General features: G+C 49.3%; 2 protein-coding genes across 2 annotated transcripts in view; both read left to right on the top strand.

Annotated features, from left to right (window-relative positions):
- Positions 1–464: 464 nt before the first annotated feature.
- ENTR1 (endosome associated trafficking regulator 1) lies at positions 465–8571 on the top strand. The gene is made up of 8 exons (XM_063316235.1): positions 465–542; positions 1024–1145; positions 2132–2530; positions 3843–3916; positions 5149–5260; positions 5533–5595; positions 6846–6985; positions 7973–8571. Exons 1-8 carry the CDS (start codon positions 467–469, stop codon positions 8067–8069), a joined length of 1083 nt encoding a protein of 360 aa, XP_063172305.1. The 5' UTR covers positions 465–466; the 3' UTR covers positions 8070–8571.
- A 1742-nt stretch (positions 8572–10313) lies between these two features.
- LOC134506284 (snRNA-activating protein complex subunit 4-like) overlaps positions 10314–20744 on the top strand; it is a 30654-nt gene continuing 20223 nt past the window's right edge. Inside the window, exons 1-11 of the mRNA XM_063316432.1 lie at positions 10314–10606; positions 11543–11688; positions 12445–12612; positions 13428–13553; positions 14283–14361; positions 14823–14904; positions 15477–15581; positions 17511–17583; positions 17759–17923; positions 19178–19325; positions 20372–20478. Of these exons, the coding sequence (XP_063172502.1) occupies positions 10369–10606; positions 11543–11688; positions 12445–12612; positions 13428–13553; positions 14283–14361; positions 14823–14904; positions 15477–15581; positions 17511–17583; positions 17759–17923; positions 19178–19325; positions 20372–20478 (1437 nt within the window). The 5' untranslated portion in view covers positions 10314–10368. The remainder of the gene's footprint in view (positions 10607–11542; positions 11689–12444; positions 12613–13427; positions 13554–14282; positions 14362–14822; positions 14905–15476; positions 15582–17510; positions 17584–17758; positions 17924–19177; positions 19326–20371; positions 20479–20744) is intronic.

The raw sequence follows: 20744 nt of genomic DNA, 5'->3' as shown, positions 1-20744 counted from the left end.
GAAGAAACGAAGCTCAGAGCCAGCTGAAAGCAGGTTCAAATGCAGCAATCACCTGGCTCCAGCCCAGTTAGCTTCTGTTGCAAAGGTCGAACGCCAATCAGACATTTGCCTCCGTTTCGCCAGTGTGATTGGAACCCACTTGGGACCTTAAGCCACGTGGATAACATGCCAGCGTGCCCCAGATCAGGAGGCTGCAGTGCCGGCTGGAAATTCTGGGAGTTAGGCCTCACCAGGTAACCAACCCTGGCCTGCTCAGCCCGAGAGTGGTGTGGCCTCTGTGCGCCCTTGCAGACGCTCCGAGCTGGTCTTAAAATCGAGGACCGGAAGTTGTCCCTCCGCGCGCGACTCTTCCTCTTTAGTAGCTCTCCGGCTGCGGAGGGCGCGGCGCCAAGCCCCGCCCACCGGCCTCCGGACGTCCCGCCTCTGGCGGCGGGGCGGGGCGGCGCGCGGCTCTCTCCGGCGGCCCATGGCCGGGCGCGGCGCCCTCCCGCCCGGCGCCGTCCTCGGCGAAGGCGCGGAGCCGCGCTGGGCAGGCCTTGCCGGTAAGAACGGCGTGCCGGCCCTCGCCTCTGGGCGCGCGCAGAGGGTTTTCTGCCGGGCGCGGGGGCGAGTTCCTTCGGGGTGCTGCGCCTCGCCGCCCCCGGACCGGCCTGCTGCAGCTCGGGTTCCTCGCCGGGGGACCGGCGGGCTGCCCGCTGGCTGGCCGGGGCCGAAGGGAGCGGGCGGCCCCGTCGAGGGGGACCGGCGTCTCCCGCGGCCCAGAGAGGACTCCATTGGCGGTGGCCTTCGGCGCGGCGGGGCGGTGTGCAGCTCCCGTTTTCTGCAGAAAGCGCCTAGGAGGAAAGGGTTCCTGAGCACGTGCAGAGCGTCCTTGCCGTGCAGGGGGCAGCCCCCCGCCGCCAGCAAGGGAAGAGCCGCTCCGAGCGGATGGGGGCCGAACCGCCCCGCGGGGGGCAGGGGGAAGCGGGAGGGCCCCGGGTCCGCCCGCGCGTCTCAGCGGCCGCCTCGCTCTCTCCCGTCCAGGCGGGCCGCCCGGCAGCCCCGGGGAGGAAGCCAACCCCTTCTCCTTCAGGGAGTTCGTGCGGAGCAAGACGCGGGCGGCGGCCTCGGCCTCGCGGCGGGGAGCCAAGGGCGGCAGCCCCCAGGTGAGCGGGCGCGGGGCGGGCCTCGAGGGCGGCGGGCCTTCCCTGCCCCGGGGCCCCGGGCGTGGCGCTGCCCTCCCCGGAGCGGTCGACCGTGGCAGGGATCCGCGGAGCGCCTTCCCGCAGGCCGGGAGCCGGGGGGGCGGTGGGAGCGAGGAGGCCAAGCCGGGGGGCCCCTCGCCCGTCTGGCTGCCGGAAGAGAGGCAGGATAGGCACCCGGGAAATAGGGACGGTGGACGCTTGCTCGGCGTTGGTGTGTTCTCGTAGACCAGCAGTTCTCCACCAGGGGTCCGGGGAGTCCCAAGACAGCATGTTCGCCGGACATAATCTGAGGAAATTTGCAAAGTTCTTGGGCCGCGGCAGGAATTTGGCCGGGCTGCAGCGCCCCTTTGATCATCCTGGCCTTTCGGAAGGGCCGGAAGCCGCGGCTTTGCCATCAGTCAGGCCTTCGAATCCCTTGGAGGAACGCAGCCTGCAAAACGTTCGCATTGCTTAGGAGACATTGATTGCACTCTCCCGTTTTAGGTTTAGGGTTTTAATTTTGTTTATTTATTTATAGTTCCTTTTTCGTCACTGCCCACCTCATTAAGAGCAACTCTGGGCGGTTTACAATAAAATTAAATTACAGATTAAAATATAATAAAAGCAAACTAAATTGCTTTTAATTGTTTGCATTTGGGGGGGTGTAATTATTTTGGTATGGTTTTTTGTTATTTTTAACTCTGTGATTCACCAGAGTCACATATAAATTGGACAAATAAATCCATACTGTGGTAGTTGAACTCTGCCTTAAGAGAATTCTTTATCACTCCGAGCCGGTGCTGTTGCTTCTGCTCTGCTGTTGTGGCTGCTAATCGTGGTGGTGGTGGTGCGATTGTCTGTCTGCCTGTTTGGTGGCGAAAGGCCCTCTGTGCTCAGCTTTCCTTGTCAGGGTCATGCCGGAAAGGCGTGAGATGGTCACAATCCCAACCTTCTTGCTTTGCTTCTAGGAATCATTGAGGTCCTCCCTCTTCCTGGATGAGAGCTCCTTCTTGGCTGAGTCGCCGGGGTTGAGCAAGGACTTGCAAGAGCCGTTTTTTGCAGACCCAACTGTTTCAGACTCCTTGCTGCATGGGGATGACGACGACGATGACTGGAGCAGCACGTATCAGCCCTCTGCCGTCGAAGAGGCCCACTTGGCCAGGGCCCCCAGCGGCTCACTCAGCTGCAGCACTTCAGGCTCTTTCTGTTGCAATCTCTCAGACCTCCAGACCTTCTCCCCGGAGCAGCTGGGAAGAAGTGATCGCATCTCACGTGGCTCTCTTGGGAAAGGGGACCAAAGCCCACCGGGTGATCAGATGTCCCCCGAAGATGGCTTCTATAGACTGTTGCAGCTGCGGTACGAAGAAGTGAGTTTTGATGTCTCTCTTGGGAATCTGTTCTCTTCTCTCTCCCGTGGTATCTCCAACACAGCAGGGCTGAATTCCTAGCAAATTTGCTACCTGCATATCCCACCTTTCTTGTTCCAGGGCAGCATGTATAGTATTCTCTCACTCAGTTTTATCTCCACAGCGACAACCTTGTGAAGTAGGCTGAGCTGACAGGACGGGATTAATCTAAAGATGCTGTCAGCCTCAGAGGGTAGACCAGACTAAGAGGCCAATGCCATACAGATTTAAAACTACTTTTATTAGAACGGCTGTGGTAACAGAACCTTGCAGGTCTGAATGTGCCCCCCCCACTCTAACTTCGTGTGTACTAGGAGGGTCTCGTCTGAGGTGTTTTCTCAGGTTACTCTTCTGCCCCGGACTCAGGTTTCTTTTATCTGACCATTGACTTGGTAGCAGCTCTTCCCCCTGTCCTACAAGGCCATTCTTTATGCCCTCTGCAGTGAGCTAAAGGTGAATTTGAACCTTGGTCTGCGCAGTGCAGCATGTTAAGCATAACATACCTCTGCATAGTAACTACTGTTTTCTCATTGGTTTCTAGGCTCTGCTGGACAAGGGCTGTCTGAATACTCTTAAGTTTATTTTTTTCTGGTATCATATGAAGTCTGAGATCCTTGGGCACCCTCCTGAATTCCATAAGTTGTTCTGAAAATAGTAAAATAAAAACCGAAGTCACTGCAGGTCAATATTTTCTTCAAAGCTACGCTGCAAAAGTGGCCATTCTGTGAGGGTGCCCACAATTTGTTTTCCAACTTCCAAATACTCGCTGGTCCAAAGTGAGGGGTCCTTTTGTGTCCTATTTCACATCAAGTTTCCCTTTTGATCATTAGGAGGCATTAGAAATCTTTTAAAACTCCCCTTCCCTCCAGAAAGCTTGGTATACCACCCTTGCAAAGCTTCTTTGTAATTCCTTTCACATGGTTGAATGTGCAGGTTGGTGATCTGGTGTGCTGGTCATCGTCTGGGAATTTTACTTCTCTTTCTTTTGCCTTTCTGGTTGTGGTGTGAAATACGGAAATGCAGCATCACACAGAGTTTGAAACAGCACGTTTGCTATGCGCTTTGTGAGAACCTTGGTGCCCGTTCCGCAAGCAGAGAACTCTCCTAGTGGATCGTGGCCAGAGACAGAGTTCTGTGGTGAAGATATTTTTGTGTCTTTCCTTGTGACTTTGGACTGATTTTCTGTCTTGTTGCCCCTCCATCCAATGCCAGGAATGTTTTTTTTTCCAAGAACTCCAAAATCCCTCAGCATCTCAATCTTTTCTTTTTGTAGCTGAAGGAAGAAAATTCCAAGTTAAGAAGTAAAATGAGCCAAATTCAGGCTGTTTCTGAATCCCAAGCAGAAAGGTATGTATAAAATTAACTAAGGTTAGTAGAATAATAATAAAACCTTTACTTGATAAGTTCACTGTTTTGGACCCCTTTGATCAAGAGAAAATAAAGGAGCTGCTATATTTAACCTTGAGGAGGAAGAACAGAGCGTGGGGACCCACAGCGCTCTCTATACATCTGAAGGGATGTCACACAGAAGGTAAGCAGGACAATCCAGAATGCAGATTACAGAATAGTGGTCTGAAGTTACAAGAAGGCAGATTCAGTGCAACGTTAGGAAAAAACTTACCAATGGCTGAACCATTTCTGCAGAGCAGCCAGGGACTCAGGGAGGTGTTGGCCGTCCTTCATGGGTTGTCCTGTTGCAGAGGTGAGCAATCGTGTCAAATCAAGTCAAACGTTTATTATGGCTATAAGGCCAGCAGTTGAGCACTATGGTGATGAATGATTTCTTTTGGATTCCTCGCTGAGGTAGGATTGAATGGCCCCTTCCAGTCTGTATTACTAAAAATGCTTATTTATGTAATTTATCTGCATCTCATTCTGAGGACATTATGTCCCAAGGTATAACAACATAGCAAATATTTTACTTAACATACGGGGCTAGCGAGCTTCATGTTGAGAGGCATTCTCCCTCATCTCGTGCTCACTGGAATGCCTTTTCGAAGATGTTTGTTGTGGCATCACTTCGTATCTCTGCGTCAACTAAAAGCAGCATCTGCTTCAGAAATACTTTTGTGCACGTGTGATACTAGCTAAGCGAATCAGCCAAGCTATACATCAGGGTTTCTCCACCAGGGTTCGGTGGCACCCTCGGTGGCAAGAGGTCACGAAGGGAGATCACAATTCATTTAAAAAATTATTTCAGATTTGGGCAACTTCATATAGTTGCCCAAAAGTAAGTAAGTTTCATTCTTTATTTTCAGTTTAAGAACGCTGTTCATGTATACAGGCCTACCCATGAAACTAATGCAATGACTTTGTAACCTCTGGCCTATCTTTGAGCCTGAATGTGCAGGGGTTCCCCAAGGCCTGAAAAATATTTCAAGGGCTCCTCCAGGGCCAAAAGGTTGAGAAAGGCTGCTCCTTATAATGCACTGAAAGCTTAATGCTGCTGTAGCTTTTACAGCACTTTCTGAGACTTCACAGTGCTGTAGGACGCCAATGCCTCTGGCGTAGCCCTTTAACATCCGGAGTTGCAATTGGAGGATAGGAATCAGGGCGAATTCATTCCCTCTCCCAACTAGAATAAGGCATCTGGAAAGGACATTAGAGAAGAACAAATGGAAAGAGGAGAAGGAGGCTCATGAGTTGGAGGCTATGGTGCAGCAAGTGGAAGAGAATCTCCAATTAATGACGGTGGGTTTGACGTGCTGCAGGACGAGTGCTCTGCTGCGAATGGCTCTGCGGCAGGTTAGGTCTGGGTAAGGTGGAAGCTGATCCTGTCTCGTTCTGGGACTCTGAAGCGCATGGCTGCTTTTCTCATCCTACAGCCAGAACTGCTCTTGCGTGTCCCTGTTTGCTTGCGTTACGGTCCTTCCCCCCTCCCAGCATTAATGAAGAACCACGGGTTGTTTCTGGTCCTGCTCCTGTAGCCCCGCAAATAAACCTTTTGCTGCTTTCGGTTCCAGAAACGGGCCATGAAAGCGGAAAACAGCGTCATCAAGCTGAAGCAAGAAAACACGCACCTTCAGGTACACATTGAGGCCTTAGGTCCAGCCCTTTAAAATCATACAGATGTGCACAACAGCTTGTTCATGGCTCACACCACAATCACTTATCAACAATGTGATAAGTAGAGAAATTGTTACGCTTGGAAAGATAATATTTTGTTGGTTTGTTTGTTTTATGTGCTGCCCATCTCACTGTATAAGTGACTCTAGGCAGCTTAGAGATAAAAAGAGAATTAAAAATCTACAAAAATATACTAAGTTAAAAAGATGGAGAGAGCATACTCAACCCACCAACCACCCCTAGGACTGCATACAACCATCGGATCCCCAAACTAGTTGGCAGAGCCAGGTCTTGATGCTCTTCTGGAAGGCTTGAAGAGGGGGGGCCAACCTCACCTTGGGGCAAGATGTTCCACAGGGTGGGGGAAACGGCAGAAAAGGCTCTCCTCCTAGACCCTGCCAGTTGAAATACTTCAGCCGACGGGGTCCGTAACATGCCCTTCCTGCCAGACTGGGTGGGACGGGTAAGTATAATTGGGAGGAGATGGTTCCTCGGGTAACCTGGACCCATGCCATGAAGGGCCTTAAAGATGACAAGCAACAGCTTAAAAAAATACTGGAGCTGATAACCAGATCTCCTTCCAGAGCAGATTGTGTATTAGAGTCCCACCAGCAAGGGCTCTCTGAAGCACACTGTCCTCATTTGAGAGAGAGAGCTCCTGAGGATGAGGTTTGTGGCTGTACAGGCAGGCAGGCTTTAACTGCTCCCCTCTGCCCTGTTTCTTCCCAAGCCAGCCAGGGATCCAGAACTAGCAGCTGCAGCAGCATCTGGAACTTGTTCTAGCTGGCCATTGGCTGTTTGTGAACCTCGTGGTTCTGGGTTGATCTTGACTCAATGCTAGTGGAAAAACATGCTTGCTGCAGGCCCTGAAAGGACAGAGTTCCAATTTGAAAAGTCAGTGAGGTAGAGAGGGTGTATACTCTGCAAAGGAACTTGTTCTTTGTAGTTAAATGCCAGGTTTTTTAAATTGGGCTTTCTAAAACAAAGATGTGGTGAAGCAAGCTTATCCTAAGGAAACCTACTTGGACATAAACCTAGGAGTCCTTCCCTGGGGCTCGTCTTCATGTCACGTAACCTTATCTAGCTGGTGCTACCCCAGGAACATTCTGAGCTCATGTCACACTCTGGAAACCACAGGGACTGAGAAGGCAGTACAGGTGTCTTGTTTGGGTAGTCAACAACTAATAGATGTGTCTCTGCTTACATGAAGGTTCAGGTGGAAAACTACAAACTGGAGAACATAGCCTTAAGGTCTGGCCATCTAGAGAACCTGGCTGTAGTGAAACAAAATGCAGATGTTGCCTTGCAGAACCTTCTTGCTGTGATAACAAAATCTAAATCGTCAATCAAGTAAGTCTTGAGGTTGTTAGAAGTAGATGAAGACACTGAATTCATGCAGCATGCGAAGTTTTGTTTAAAAAGCTGCAGTTGGCTTAATCAGCTGAAACAAAGCAAATCCCATTAAGTTCAGTGGTGCAGGTACACCCAGCTAATTTGTTGGTTTATAGTATATAAACCTTTCTTGTCTTCTGGTCCAAAGAAAAGCGGATGCCTTCTTTTTTCAAATGGTCCTGGAGTTTAAGCAAGTTAGCACTGGACATGACTTGCCCAGGTACTGGTGGGCTACTGTACTTCATTTTTTGGAGTGCCTTCAGAACACTTTTAACTTGCTGAAAGTAGCAAGGTTGGATCCTGCCTTTTGACTTCAACATGGTAGCTACACATAGCAATTCCTCATTATGTTATGACATAAAATTTCACTCTTTATAGCTGGGGAAAATATTTTGGGCTTTTACAGACTGTGTGTCCAGCATGCCTGATTTTTGCTTCAGCCACCCAAATTGACGAAGCATCGTTCAGGTGCATTTATTTGCATTATTCTGAACCAGACACTTGGATTCCCAGACTTTATTTATTTGTCTGTCTGTCAAATTTATCCACCACCCATCTCCCCCACAAGGAGGGACTCTGGGCGGTTTAATCTTGGAAGAATCCAAAATGGCTGGAAAACAAGGCCATTGTGGCTGGTCCTCTGATGCCAAGAGGGCACAACTGTGACCCCATACAGGACAGAGACAGGATTTCCTGATTGTTTTCCTTAGGGTCTTTGGGTGGGGCATGGGGGTTAAGCAAAATTAAGCCTATTTAAGTCTTAGTTTGGGTTTTCCACTTCAAAATAGCAGATGCCTAGGTCAGAGGGAATGCGATGGGACACCAGAGAGGGGGAATGGGGTGTAAGGGAAAAATGAATGAGTTGAGTCTGTGTGAATTGCCGGAGGCAGCAATGCAGATGTGACCTCTCCATTGTACTTTGTACCCGTCCTGTGTTCATTCTAGGCAGCTGGTGTCTGGTGCAGAAGAACTGCAGCTTGTGGCTGATCTTCTGAAGTCTATAGACAAAATATCTGAGATACCATCACAAGGAACTCCCTGAGAATCCATTACCTCTCATTCTTGGAGAAAGAGAAGATTGGAAGCTGGACTTTTCAAAGGCATTGTGCTGTGATCTTTAACTTCCAGGACTGTTAAGAAGGTTGCAGCTGCTGGCTATTATGTCTGGATTGATTGGTGGAAAGTATTTCATAATCTATTAATAAATGTGCAGAGATAACCAAATATTTTCCCACTTCACTGGTTGGCCAGCCATTTAGAGATTGCTTTAAAGGTCTAGTCAGGAATATATTTGTTATTTAACATGGCTGCCAGTCAGAAAATGAGCTGTCCCTGGGCAGTTATTAAAACTGTCTTGGTGGAAATCACATTTTCTGAAAGCCAGCTGTTGTACAGGGTGTGATAAGAAGAGACCTTTTATTGCTTTTTGTACAGCAAAGTATCCAAGACTTAACCTTCTGAATATAGTTTTGCAGCTTTTTAATTTCTCCAGGTTTTGTAATAGTATTTTTTAAATTAAAATGAAACTGCAAGTATGGAGTGTCCATCTGTTTGGTTTATATCTTTATTATTTTCAGTCTTGGTAAATAGCTGTCATAACAAAAGCCATTAGGTGATTGCCTTCCATTGCTGAACCACTACTCAAAGAAGCCATTTTAGGGTGATTGGAGCAACCTGAAGGAAGCTTTTGTGTGGATGATCCAAGGTTTCTATGTAAAATTACAGGGAGAAACTGATAAAAAAAAGGTGCAAAACAATGCTTCCATTGGCACCCAGCGAAAAATGCCAAAGACATTGAGCTTGGGATTAAGTCTTTTTTTTTTAAGGGATACTAATTAAAATGTCATAATGCATCCAGCTCCAATTGAGATTCATTGTGTTTTGACTTCTGGAAGAAAGACGGTATAAATCTCACAAATTTAGCCAGCTATTAAAGTAGGCCCTGAGTTCATCGGGGAAAAAAATGTTAAAGCAGTATAAGATTTTTTTTTCAAATCTTGGTATTGCATAGTTTTTATAGAAAATCACATATGGGTGTGATTTCTCCCATTTAATCTATTTATTACTCTGTGATCTGATGGTGGAGTTTGGGGACCCAGAAAGTTTCCAGTTCCCCCTCCTGCCTTTCCTAAATCCCATTAATGCAAATATTAGGATTTCAAGCCTGGATAATGGTCTGGATGAGCTCACCCCACGCCTAAGCCTGCATGTCATTTACTTGTTTGTGGTTCCCTGTGACTGACTTCACAAACCACGATTGAGCAAGCTGAACGTGCTTGTGCGGTTTGCAAACCGCCTTCCGTTCAGGAGCAGTGTAAGCAGCACCCCCTCCTCCTATCTTCTCCCCAACAGGCCTGTGAGGTAGGCTGGGCTCGCCCTGCATCTCTAACGCAGGGTTCCTCAACCTTGGCGACTCTGAGCTGTGCGGACTTCAACTCCAAAGCTGGCTGGGGAATTCTGGGAGTTGAAGTCCGCACAGCTTAGAGTCGCCAAGGTTGAGGAACCCTGGTCTAACAGGCTCTGTGGCCGAGGAGCGCTTTGAACGTGGGGACTCCCCAGGACCTCCGGCCGCGGCAGGAGTGTCAGGGCGACTGAGCGGTGCTGAAGAGCGTCATTCGGCGTCCTCCCCGTTCATTGGCTGCCGCCACGGGCATCACGCCCCTCCCGCTTATTTTCCTCCTGATTGGCTGTTAGCAAGGCAGCACGTGTTCATACGGCAAAGTCCCTCTCCTTCGTTGGGCGCCGCTATTGGATGGCTCCGGGCAGGTGATCTGAGGCCGGGGTTCCCTCCTCAACAGGATTGGTCCAGCCCCGAGAAGGATGTAAATAGACATGGGAGCGGAGCCTGGGAGGACAGCCGGCGATCGTTGGGCCTGGGAGTGAACGTGGGCGGGGCTCTCTCCCTCCCGTGACCGGAAAATGATGTGTTGTAATTCCGGCTTCATTAGCCCTCTCCGTGACGTCACCTCCGGGTCCGTCACCCGGCTTTTCCCCCCGCTTCCGGCTGGTGGTTGTAAGCGCTACTCCGTCGACGGAGGCATTGGCCGCGTGAGGTCTGCGTAGGTCAGGGCGGAGGAGCGATGCTAGAAGCACTTTTGGGATGAGGGAGCGGCGCCGAGGGGCTGGGCCCACGCGGAGCCACGGTTTGCTTAGCCATGGCTTACTGAACCAGCCACCGTGGGCTGGGTTTGCACCTGCGAGACAAGACCCAGCCCCGCAGCGGCGGAATGTGGGGGGGGCGCGTTCCCTCGCGTGCGGCGCTTGCCCCGGGGCGTGCAGCCGTGATGAGCGCGACCGCTTCTTACCTCGCGTTCTCTGCCTTGTTCACAGGCGCCTCCGCGATGGAAATAGAGGCGGAACGAGAGAAAATCAGGCGGGAGATCGAAGAGCTGGAGAGGAGCTTGGGCCCGCTCATTCCAAGGGCTGGGATTCGAGAGCCGGACTCCAGCTTGGACTCTGGCTCTGAAGAGGAAGGTGAAGATGTCCTGTTAAGATCTGTCAGCATCGCGAATCTCCTGTGGCCTGACTCCGGTTTGGTGGGGAGGAGAGCGAAGAAATTAGTAAAACCAGAGCCGGGGCCTTGAATATTATGGGCTGCATTCTTGTCATAAATATTTACCTTGTGCTATTACAAGATGACCGCAGTGTTTAAATGATATTATAAAGCACCAAAAGAGAGAAAAGCTTGTTTCCTTTTCTTTATTTTATACAAGCACTTGTATGCTGCCCGCTTCATAGGTTCTAGGCAGCTTATACAGCCACTCCTCATTTAGCTTGGTAAGCAACCGTTTGCAAATACAACAGCAATGAAAGGTAATTAAAAATTCATTTTCTACTGTATGAGATAACTTTATCTGAATGAGACAGCAGCAACCAGCGATCCTTGCAGTGTCTCTCTTTCTCTCCCTCCAGTCACATGTTCAGGTAGGGACCATTTCGCTTAATGACCTGGACATTGGAACGGAACTTGGTTGCTAAATGAGGAGCAGGTGTAGTCATACAAGCAACAGTGGGCTCTCTTGTTCGTTGGTTTTATCTTCCCTAAGTCTATCTGAACACTTATTGTGTCTGATTTCTTTTGGTTTCCTTGGAAACTGAGCAGCCAGTGTTCACTGACTTGCCACTGAAGTTTCAGCAGCGCAATCCTAAGACTTCGCATAGAAGCATTGGGCGGCTGCAAGCAGGGCAGTGTAGGAACAGATTTGCTTTCATCCTTTGTAGGTGTTAGTGCTGCTCTGATAGTTTAAACCACCAATAGGAATTGGTGGTTTAAACTATCAGTTTTTTTTTAAACCAAATGACTGACTGTTAAAGACTATTGTGAAGGGCTGTTTGCAACAGGAGAGAGAATGTTTTGCTAGCCTGGGGACATATTTTAAGTTAACTTGTTTCAGAAGCCTTAGATGGCCTTTGTTGAACACTGATGGAAAATCACAGCACCATCAATAATTATAAAAGCTAGAGAGCTAGAATGTTTTCATAAAAGTGGCTTGTGAATTATGAGCTAAATTAAAGGCTACCTGATCACAGTATGGTGTTTCATAGCAACACACTCATGTGTGGTTCCTTGCTACTTTTTGAAATGTTTCTTTGTCTCACATTTATATCTTCTCTTATCAGATGACCCGGAAGAGGATGAAGTTGACATGGCAAGTAACCAAGTTAGAATGTATCTTTCTGTCCTGGAAGCTGGGAGGGGCAGTCTTTGAATAATATTGCACTTCTGGGTACATTTTTCTTTTTAACGCTCATTTTTGTAGAAATATGGGAATGACGAAAAAGAAGGAAGTAAAGCGATGGCTAGAAATTGTAAGAAACGAGTTCCCTGCTGATTTAGCTGCTTTTTGTAATACATCTTGGCCTTTTATATTAATATTCAAAATTCTAAACATTTGATTTGATTCAACCTACAGCCAATTCACATGCTTTCCATTCATAAGAGGACTTCACAAGAAAAATGTGTGATTGACTTTTAAATTACACTTTTTGTTATTTGACTGTTTGTATTTAACTTTTTGTTAAACTCCTTGCATTCTGGTGATTAAAGATAAATAATACATGGTATTAAAATAGAATGATTATACTACTTTGCAGAGTAAGGAAACCAGACACTTCTGCGCCCCAAGGAATTTATAGTGTAATCGTTAACAATGAGAGGGAGGGGGCAGCTAAAAGGAAGAATAAAGATGATAAATGGGGGAACAATTTCAGTAGCAAGAGATGAAGAAAAATAAATGTTGTAATTATATACTTTTTTTGGCTGAGGCTTCCTAGAAAAGTAGAAATGTTAAAGATTTGTAGAGAGACCAGTATTAGGAAGGGTACTAGCATCCTCTGGCCCTTGAAAGACCTGACCTTAATGTTTTTATCTAGAGGAGTTCCTTGCTTTCGGTAATTACTCCCTTCTTCTGTATCAGGAGGTGGACCCAAGTGGGGAGAAAGGTGCCAGCGAGGAAGATGAGGGGGAAGTCAACCTACCCCAAACCCCAGAAACCTGCCTCCAGATGAACCTGGTTTATCAGGAAGTGATTCAGGAGAAGATCGAGGAGATCAACACTCTCCTTGCCGAAAATAAAAAGCAGCAGGTGAGTTAACCTGCAGGGACCTCAGGAACGCTGTGGAAAAGGCTCCTCTCCTGCTTGTACTTTGAGGCTACAGCATTCATCTCTCCCAGAATAGCTGTCATGCTGGGCATAGCCAGTCACAGTGTGCCCATTTCACAGGTTAATGGGGATCAGAGACCAGTCTAGACCTATTAGCTCTAGGCTCTGAGTACAAGTTGTGGTCCGATCTCCAACACACAAGCTCACCCCTTTCCTCCCACAGTATAATTTCTCACCCAACATTCAACGTTGCACAGGATCCAGTGTTTCCAGGTGCTAATTCCTTCTGTTCTGGATTTCCTCTCGCTTTCTTCTTTGGTTTCTTGATCATGACCCTTCTGAGCCAAAGTGTAGATTTGAAAGAGGATAAGTCCATTCTGAAAGTGCCTTTAAAAGGCTGGTTAATGACTGACTGGTAAATGTGGGCATGGGGACAGAGGAACTATGTGCTCGGGTGCACACGCTTGTCGCTCAATGCCGGGTCAGCAACTCAGCGGCCTTTCAGTTTTGCCTGCCATTTGCCTCATAGTCTGTTGACTGGCAGTTTCCAAACTCCCTGCATTTGGCTTGCAAGCCCTGCACCTCTCTGCAGCAATCTGTTAGAAGTAAAGAGAATTCTGTAAGCTTGATGACTGAGCTGAATTGTTCAGATAATTGGATGGTGTGCCTTCTTCGTCTGAATGATGGGATACAGCTGGACCAGGGCTTGTCCGGGCCCAGGATTCTGTCTTGGGCCTGATGAACATGCTGGGATGGTTCTACCAAACGAGCGCCTTCTGTTTGTGAATGCCCTGCAGGAAAAACTCACATGGGAGCTTGCTGGAACAAAAGGGATGAAATCAAGCGATGGAAAATCCTTGCCAGCAAATATGTTTTTGGGCCATTTTATGAAGCCATATTTTAAGGACAAAACATCAGGGATTGTGAGTATAATAATAATAACTTACTAAACTTGTATGCTGCCTGACTTCCAGCAACTCCGGGTGGCTCACAGCAATTAAATTACAATTGGGTCAATAAAAAAAGTAAAAGATGACAAGTTTGGAGCAAGGGGTCTCCCTCTCCCTTGCCAAAGGCCTGGGTGAAGAACCATGTTTTCACGGCTCTTCTGAACAGCAGCAGAGTGGGGGCTGTCTGGATCTCGGGGGAAAACTCATTCCAGAGGACAGGTGCTGCTACAGAGAGGGCGTGCTTCCCAGGTCCTGATGACGTTATTTAATATAAGGAACACATAGCGTGCCAATCTTGCAAGGTCAAAGTAGCCAGGCAGATACTATGGGAGACAGGCGGTCCCTCAGGTAACCAGGTCCTATGCCTGGTATAACTTGGCTGGTTTCCCTGGTTCGCTTCTCCCTTCGTGTAGAAATAAGCTTTTTTGTTTTCTGCTCTTCCCCAATTGGTAGTCCTCAATTTTTTGCAAGATAGGAAGGAAAACTTCAGCCAGATCTGAGGTGCTCTTCCCAGACCTCCCTCCTAACAGGATTAAGCTGGTCTGTGGTATGCAACTCCCTCTGTTTTGTGATCTGGATTTGCTTTTCCTGAAGTCTATGAGCAGAATCTCTCCTTTGCACTAGAAGTCCCTGGGGAAGGGAGTTGTCTTATGGCAGGGATTGTAATGGAAAATGGAATAAAAGTGTTGGATTTTTCCCCAGGGCCCTCCTGCCAACAGTGATGCTCGAGAAAAGGCGAAGCAAGGCATCAAGTCTTTTGAGGAACTGATCACTATCAAATGTAAGGCGCTACAGGTGTTACGGTAAAGGAACCTAGCTTTGGGCCAGTCAATGGGGAAGGGAATGTGGGTTGGCTCGGCACTCTAGCCCCGGTTCCTGTTCTTCTTCCATTTTTTCATAAAGATTTCTAAGAGGTAGTTGGGCCGAATGACAGGCCCTTAGCATCCAAGAAAATTAGATCCCCAGTCTCACTGGCCAAAGTTATTGAAAGAGAAAGATGGTTGTTACAGAAACATTGGCAGTTGGATACATTACCCCTAAGTGCACTTGGGTAGGGGTTCTTGATTCCCTTGCAGACTGCCTGTGAAGCAATGGGCAGTGGGCTGGGCTACCTCTTTCCCGATAGAGAAGGAACGTGCTAATGTCTGAAACCGACAGTTTTACCCCCCTAGACTCTGAGAAGTCCATCCTGTCTTCCTGAGACTGAATGCAACTTTCCTAAACCCTGTTTTCCTCCCCCAGGGAAGAGCCGAGAGAAACTGCTCCTGCGACAGTCTGTAGTGAGCGACCGCTTACAGCATCTGCTGCAGCCAAAGCTGCTAAAGTAAGTCCTTGGGGCTCCTGCTGAGAGATAGGAGAAGAGCCTCCTGTAGCCCCACAGACTGTGTAGATCTGCACTTTCTGGCAACTGGTTTTAGGCTTTTCACAACCTTGTGGCCTTAGGTTCTCTTCAACGAGAGAGAGATTTATTCCATGCCAGCTGCGCGCTGGGGCGGTGTTCCACAGGCTCATACTTTGGGGTGATGGTAATAGGAGCCCCCTCAGACGGGGCTTCTTCTAGGAACCGTGTCTAACTTTGAGGCAACCAACATCCCAGCCTTGTGGTGGGGATCCTTGTTTCTTCGCTGCTGCGTAGAGAAGCTGGTGCTAAAGCGTCAGGGGAATGGCTCCTGTGCTCTGAGATGCTCTTAGAATTGGGCCCCAAAAGATGCAAACTTAAGGCACATCTAGAATCTGCCTCGGTATGGCTGCGTCTGGCCCCGAGGCTGCGCTTGTACCTCTCAAGATGAATTCCACAGCCTGACTGGAAGATGCAGAACGTGTTCCAGTGGGTTATTTTCACCTCTTTTTCTGCCTCTGCGTGGAGACCTTCTGACTGGAAACACTTTTCTATAGGCTTGAGTATCTGAATGAAAAACGGGAGAAATCCAAGGATGAGATGGAAAGGCAGATCTTGGGGAAGCAGATCCAGGAAACAGAACTTGAAATAAATGAAATCAAGTAAGATTTGCAGCTTGCATTCCACAACGACAGAGGTCTTCCTCTTCCCTCTCTTTTGACCGCTGATATCTCTGATGCGAGGCAGAGCTTACTTTGAGAAGCTTTCTAAGAGCAGTGGGATCCACCCGCCTGCAAGGGCGATCTGGCAAAAAGGAGCAGCAGACAAAGAGGAAAAGAGTTGACTTTGGCTGCTTCTGCCATGGGTCCAGGTGGAGTTCTCTTACTCCCTGATACCCCGTCTTTGGTTGAGGACCCATCTTGGCAGCGTTAGGAAGTTAGGGCTAGGATTATACGGCCAACCTATAAATTGCAGGACCCTCTGAATTTGAAGCTGCTCTGGTTTCACTGGGTGTATGATAGCAATCTCTGGCCAGGGAGTGCAGCAGTAAAACCAGGATCTTTGGATCTGAACCGAGTGCAGGACACAGATGGAGAGAAATGTTTGTTCCTCATAATGCTAAGACTCACTGGGGTCATCCTTGGAGGCTGGGTGGTGGGAGATTCAGGAGCGGTAAATGGGAACGGGCTCTCCAGCATGAGATGCACATGGTTACTGGCTTGAGTGGCTGTAAGGGGAGTAGGCAAATTCTCGGAGGAGGAGGAGGTTATTGTGACTACTAGTCCCTGCGGCTGGACAGTCAGTTGATTCTGCTAACCGTGGTGGGAAACTGCTCCAGTCACATACCGCCAGCCCTTCAGGATAGGCCAGGTCAGGAAACAGACCCTTCAGAGGTTAACGGAATGCTACTTCCTTGCTGTGGGCTGTAGCGACAGAATCTTGAAAGCCTGACGGGTTCCCTCTGCCCCCTCTTACACCAAAGAGGATCAAGGCAGGCAAGCTTGGATTTCTTTCTCACATGCTCCCCTTTCTCAGGACTGAGTTGGAGTTTCTCCTTTAACTGCTTCTCCATCCCTTCATTGAGTCTTGCATTCCTCGGCACGTAGGTCAAACCTCTTAATGTTCGTATGGATTAAAGCTACTATCCAGTGCCAATAAGGCTGGTGTGCATTTTAGCTTAATCCGTGTGCCTGAATGATGTTTCCATAGCAAATGAAGCCAGTTAACCTTTAAGGCTTAGCTTTCCCCCATGTTAAGGTAAAGGTAAAGGTTTCCCTTGACGTAAAGTCCAGTCGTGTCCGATTCTAGGGGGCGGTGCTCATCTCCGTTTCTAAGCCTTAGAGCCGGTGTTGTCCCTAGGGACACTTCCAGGTCATGTGGCCAGCATGACTCACAGAACGCCGTTACCTTCCCGCCGAAGCGGTACCTATTGATCTACTCACATTTGCATGTTTTCGAACTGCTAGGTGAGCAGGAGCTGGGATTAACAACCGGAGCTCACCCTGCCGCGCGGTTTCGAACCGCCGACCTTCCGATCGACAGCTCAGCGGTTTAACCCGCAGTACCACCGCGTCCCCCATGTTACCTTGTTACAATTCAGAATAAGTCATGATGATATACATGTTAGTAAGCAAAAGTGAGTTTAAACTGGTACCGTGACATTTAAACCAAGAAGGAAAGATGACTGCAAGCAGCGTCTTGAATAGCTACTGAAAGTTGTGGCTTTTCCGCAGAGTTGGCCCGTGCAGGCCTACGTGCCTGCTTAAAGAATAGCACAGCTTTTGTGGTGGATTTGAGTAATGCTGCTGGTTCTCAGGAAGGAGAGAGCACATTCCAAGGAGGTGGAGGAGATAAGCGGAGGCCCCGTCCGGGAGGCAATGGTGGGAAGGCGAAGAGGTTCAGCTAGCCCCGCCCTAGAGCCTCCCAGGTTATTCCCCCTTCGGTTAGGTAGAGTAGCTTTAGTCTGGCAAGATTCTGTCTATACAGTGTGAGCAAATAAAGAACCGATGTTTGGCTGAACTGATTCTCTGAAGTTCTTGGGCTGGGCCTGACAGCTTTCCTAAGGGCTGTTCTGTTTTCTGTGGGTCTAGCGTGTTGCCGGAAGAAGCTTTGCTGGGAAACAGACTCGACGAGCACGACTGGGACAAGATTGCCAACATCAACGTGAGTCCACCCCAGTCCCCTCTGCCTAGCGGCTTCAGAGTCTTCCACGGGTACAGTGGAGGGAATTTCATCTGGAGTTTCATATCCCCGGTGTGTCTTTAAAAACAAACAAACAAACAAACAAACAACCGATGAGGTCGTGACCACTTTTCCTGTCTTACCTGTGTCTCCCTAGTTTGAAGGAACACGCAACGCCAAAGAGCTGAGGAAATACTGGCAAAATTATGAGCACCCCAGCATCAACAAGAAAGAATGGAGCGAGGAGGAGACTGGGAAGCTGAAGGAGATGGCTGCCCGGCACGGTGGCCTGGGCTGGGAAGCGATCGCCCAAGCGCTGGGGGTGAGGCCCCGAGTCTGGCCAGGGTCCTGTAGAATTTCTGGCTGGAATGTTAATATTGAGGGTGGGGGGAGAAGAGGGCAATTGAAGTTCAGACGTCCAAGGCAGTGTTCACTCGAGGTTAAACTCACCCACTGCTTAGAGCTGGAGGATTTTACAGAGGAGCGTTTGGGACTGCCAGGGAAGGTCGCGATGCTTGGAAAGGATTACAAACTAGCGCAGGCCGTAAAATTTGCAAGGCGGGAAAAAAGGACTGCGTTTGAACACGGAGATTCAGAGCACAATATCCATTATCTCCTTGCTGTGTTGGAGTTGGGGAGAGCTGGAGTGGAAATAAATAAATAAACAGTCCAGTGGAGGCTCTCTGGCTGATGCTTGCTGCCTTCTGGGTTCATAGGAATTCACTTTGGCATAGATCGGCCGCGGGCAGCAGGACTATTTCTGTGGAGTCGTCAGGAACAATTAAGTATTGAGTTATCGCCAGCTATACTTACAGTTGCTTTGACTTCTCTGAGTTTTAGTGCGCAGACTTGTTTGGAGCAGCTGTGATTTGTGTCCTTGCGCTTCTGGCCAGCCGAGGTTTAGCTCAGCTCATGTTTCTGCTTAAATACCATGTTCTGCTGGCCTTTCACCTCCTGGGCTCTGCAAAAAGAGGAACCAGGCCATTTCCGCTGGACAATCATAAGAAATAATGGTTGTCTTTTCCTTTTTAACTGATGGAGCTTGCTCAGAAATCACTGATGTTCTAGAAAGACCACAGTCGTGCAAAAATGGAGTGAGGCTAAGAGGAGGAGGGGAACTCACTGCGGTTTCCTCAGCAGATTATGATTAAACTGTGTGCACTGCATTTGCCCGCAGTACCTCAGTGGGCCCTGGGTGCATAACTGGACACACAAGGCGCTGTCCTGTAGAACAGCATCTCCCCACCCCAGCCCTGCCTGCCTTTCAGAGGCTCTTAAGACCTGGGTTCCCCCCGGAGACTGGATCAGGAGGTTTTGTGCCTGTCTGCATCATCCTTAATTGTTACGCGGGTTGGAACTGCCTCCTGCCTAGGATGAGTTCCCCCCTCCCCTCCTATCTGGTTCAGCGTTGTTGCTCTGCTCTGAGTCACACATCCATTGGGTGGCTCCATGAATTGCTTAAATGCATGCCCACCAGGTACATACGGCGGCTCTGACTGCGTCTGCCTCTCCCACTTCTCTCCACTTCCTGGCCTGCCATTCCCCGCCCGATCCCTCGCTTCTGCTTCCTCCCCAGACCCAGCGCACCGCCTTTCAGTGCCTCCAGAAGTTCCAGGCCTACAAGAAAGATTTCAAACGGGGCGAATGGAGCCCCGAAGAAGACCAGATGCTCAAGCAGCTCATCCAGGAGATGCGAGTTGGGAAGCACATTCCATACCGGAAAAGTAAGCCTCCTCCTGGGGGAGCTCCTGGCTGCAGCATCCCACCTTCCTGTTTCCGTGAGAACTGAGCCACCCACATCTGTATAGAATCTTAGAGTTGGAAGGGACCTTGGAGGTCATTTAGGCCAACCCCTGATCAGTGTAGAATTCATTACTGCGCCTCTGGTGGGTGAGCATCCTGCCTCTCTCTGGAGACCTGCAGCAAAACAGAGCTTACCTCTTTACGGGGCTGCCTGTTCCACTTGCTGACAGCTTGTGCAGTCGTGAAATTTCTCTTGTTGTTTTAACCCTTAATGCGCTTGAAAAACACATTTTTGCTGCCTTCTTGTAAACCAGCCTCCCCCACCCTGGGCGCCCCTTGGGTGAACGCTTCAGCTTCCCAGGACTGTTCCTGCTGGCTGGGACTCAGCACGTCTGAAGGGCTGTCCTAACCTCAGAATCACTCCCTTTCTCCCGTACAATCTCAGGGTTTGCAAGGGCCCTGGAGGCTGTCGCGCTTAGATGGCAAATGAGGGGTTGCTCCCTGGCTGCGTGGCTGGTTCACTGGTCCGCTTCTTCAGGCCAGAGAGTGCCCGACCCTCTTCAGGCACAGCCTCTGCTTTGCCAGACCCTGTTCCTTTGCTCTTGTGACTCGGAGACTGCTGTAGAGCTACCCGGTTCCCCAGCATGAATTCATTGGCTTTCTTGGATTGTGTGAAACATCCCTCGGTTATTGGTTACAGAGACTTTGCTGCTGGTGCCAGAGGTCCAGCGTTTTGCCTTGATGGGCCAAGTCACCAAAGAGATCTGTCTAGATTCTCGTACGACTACTTCCAAAATGTCCTTGGTTGGTATCTGAGAGCTGACGAGGCAAGGATTGTAGGTGCCGGTGCCTGAAATGTTGGAGCAGCTGATCTTGATCCTGGGGAGGCACCTGGCTCTGACAGCGCAAGGGAGCCCCACTGCAGGAAGGGGCGAACTTGCCTCTCTGGTGCCGCGCATGAGCGATCCACTGATAGGAAGTTTCTGGTCCGGCAAAACGCTGACCGTAAATCCTGCATGTTCCGCAGTTGCATACTACATGGAGGGGAGGGACTCTGCCCAGCTGATCTACAGATGGACCAAGCGAGTGGACCCCAACTTAAAGCGCGGCGCCTGGACGCCAAAGGAGGATGCTGTAAGGGCCCTTTTCCATGGCTGTTGGGGAGACTCAACAAGCATCTCTTTGCTAACCTCTCTGGGGAAAACTGGTCAGTGGGACCATTCTCTGGAAAAGAATATCTCGACCTAGAGATCCCCTTCCTGTGTCTAGTCCCGCCTGCCTTTGATCTGTGCCGGGACTCGTCAAACAAGGTTTTGCTCCCTCCCTCTCTCCCTGCCCCCCCACCGCCTATTATGTGCCCCTGCCAGAAAGGGTGGCTTCTGTGCTCCTTCCTTTGGGGA

The sequence above is a fragment of the Candoia aspera genome, chromosome 16 (genome assembly GCF_035149785.1).
Source record: "Candoia aspera isolate rCanAsp1 chromosome 16, rCanAsp1.hap2, whole genome shotgun sequence".
In the NCBI taxonomy this organism is placed as follows: Eukaryota; Metazoa; Chordata; class Lepidosauria; order Squamata; family Boidae; genus Candoia; species Candoia aspera.
The sequence above is the reverse complement of the archived record's forward strand: the minus strand, read 5'-3'. Positions and strand labels throughout refer to the sequence as shown.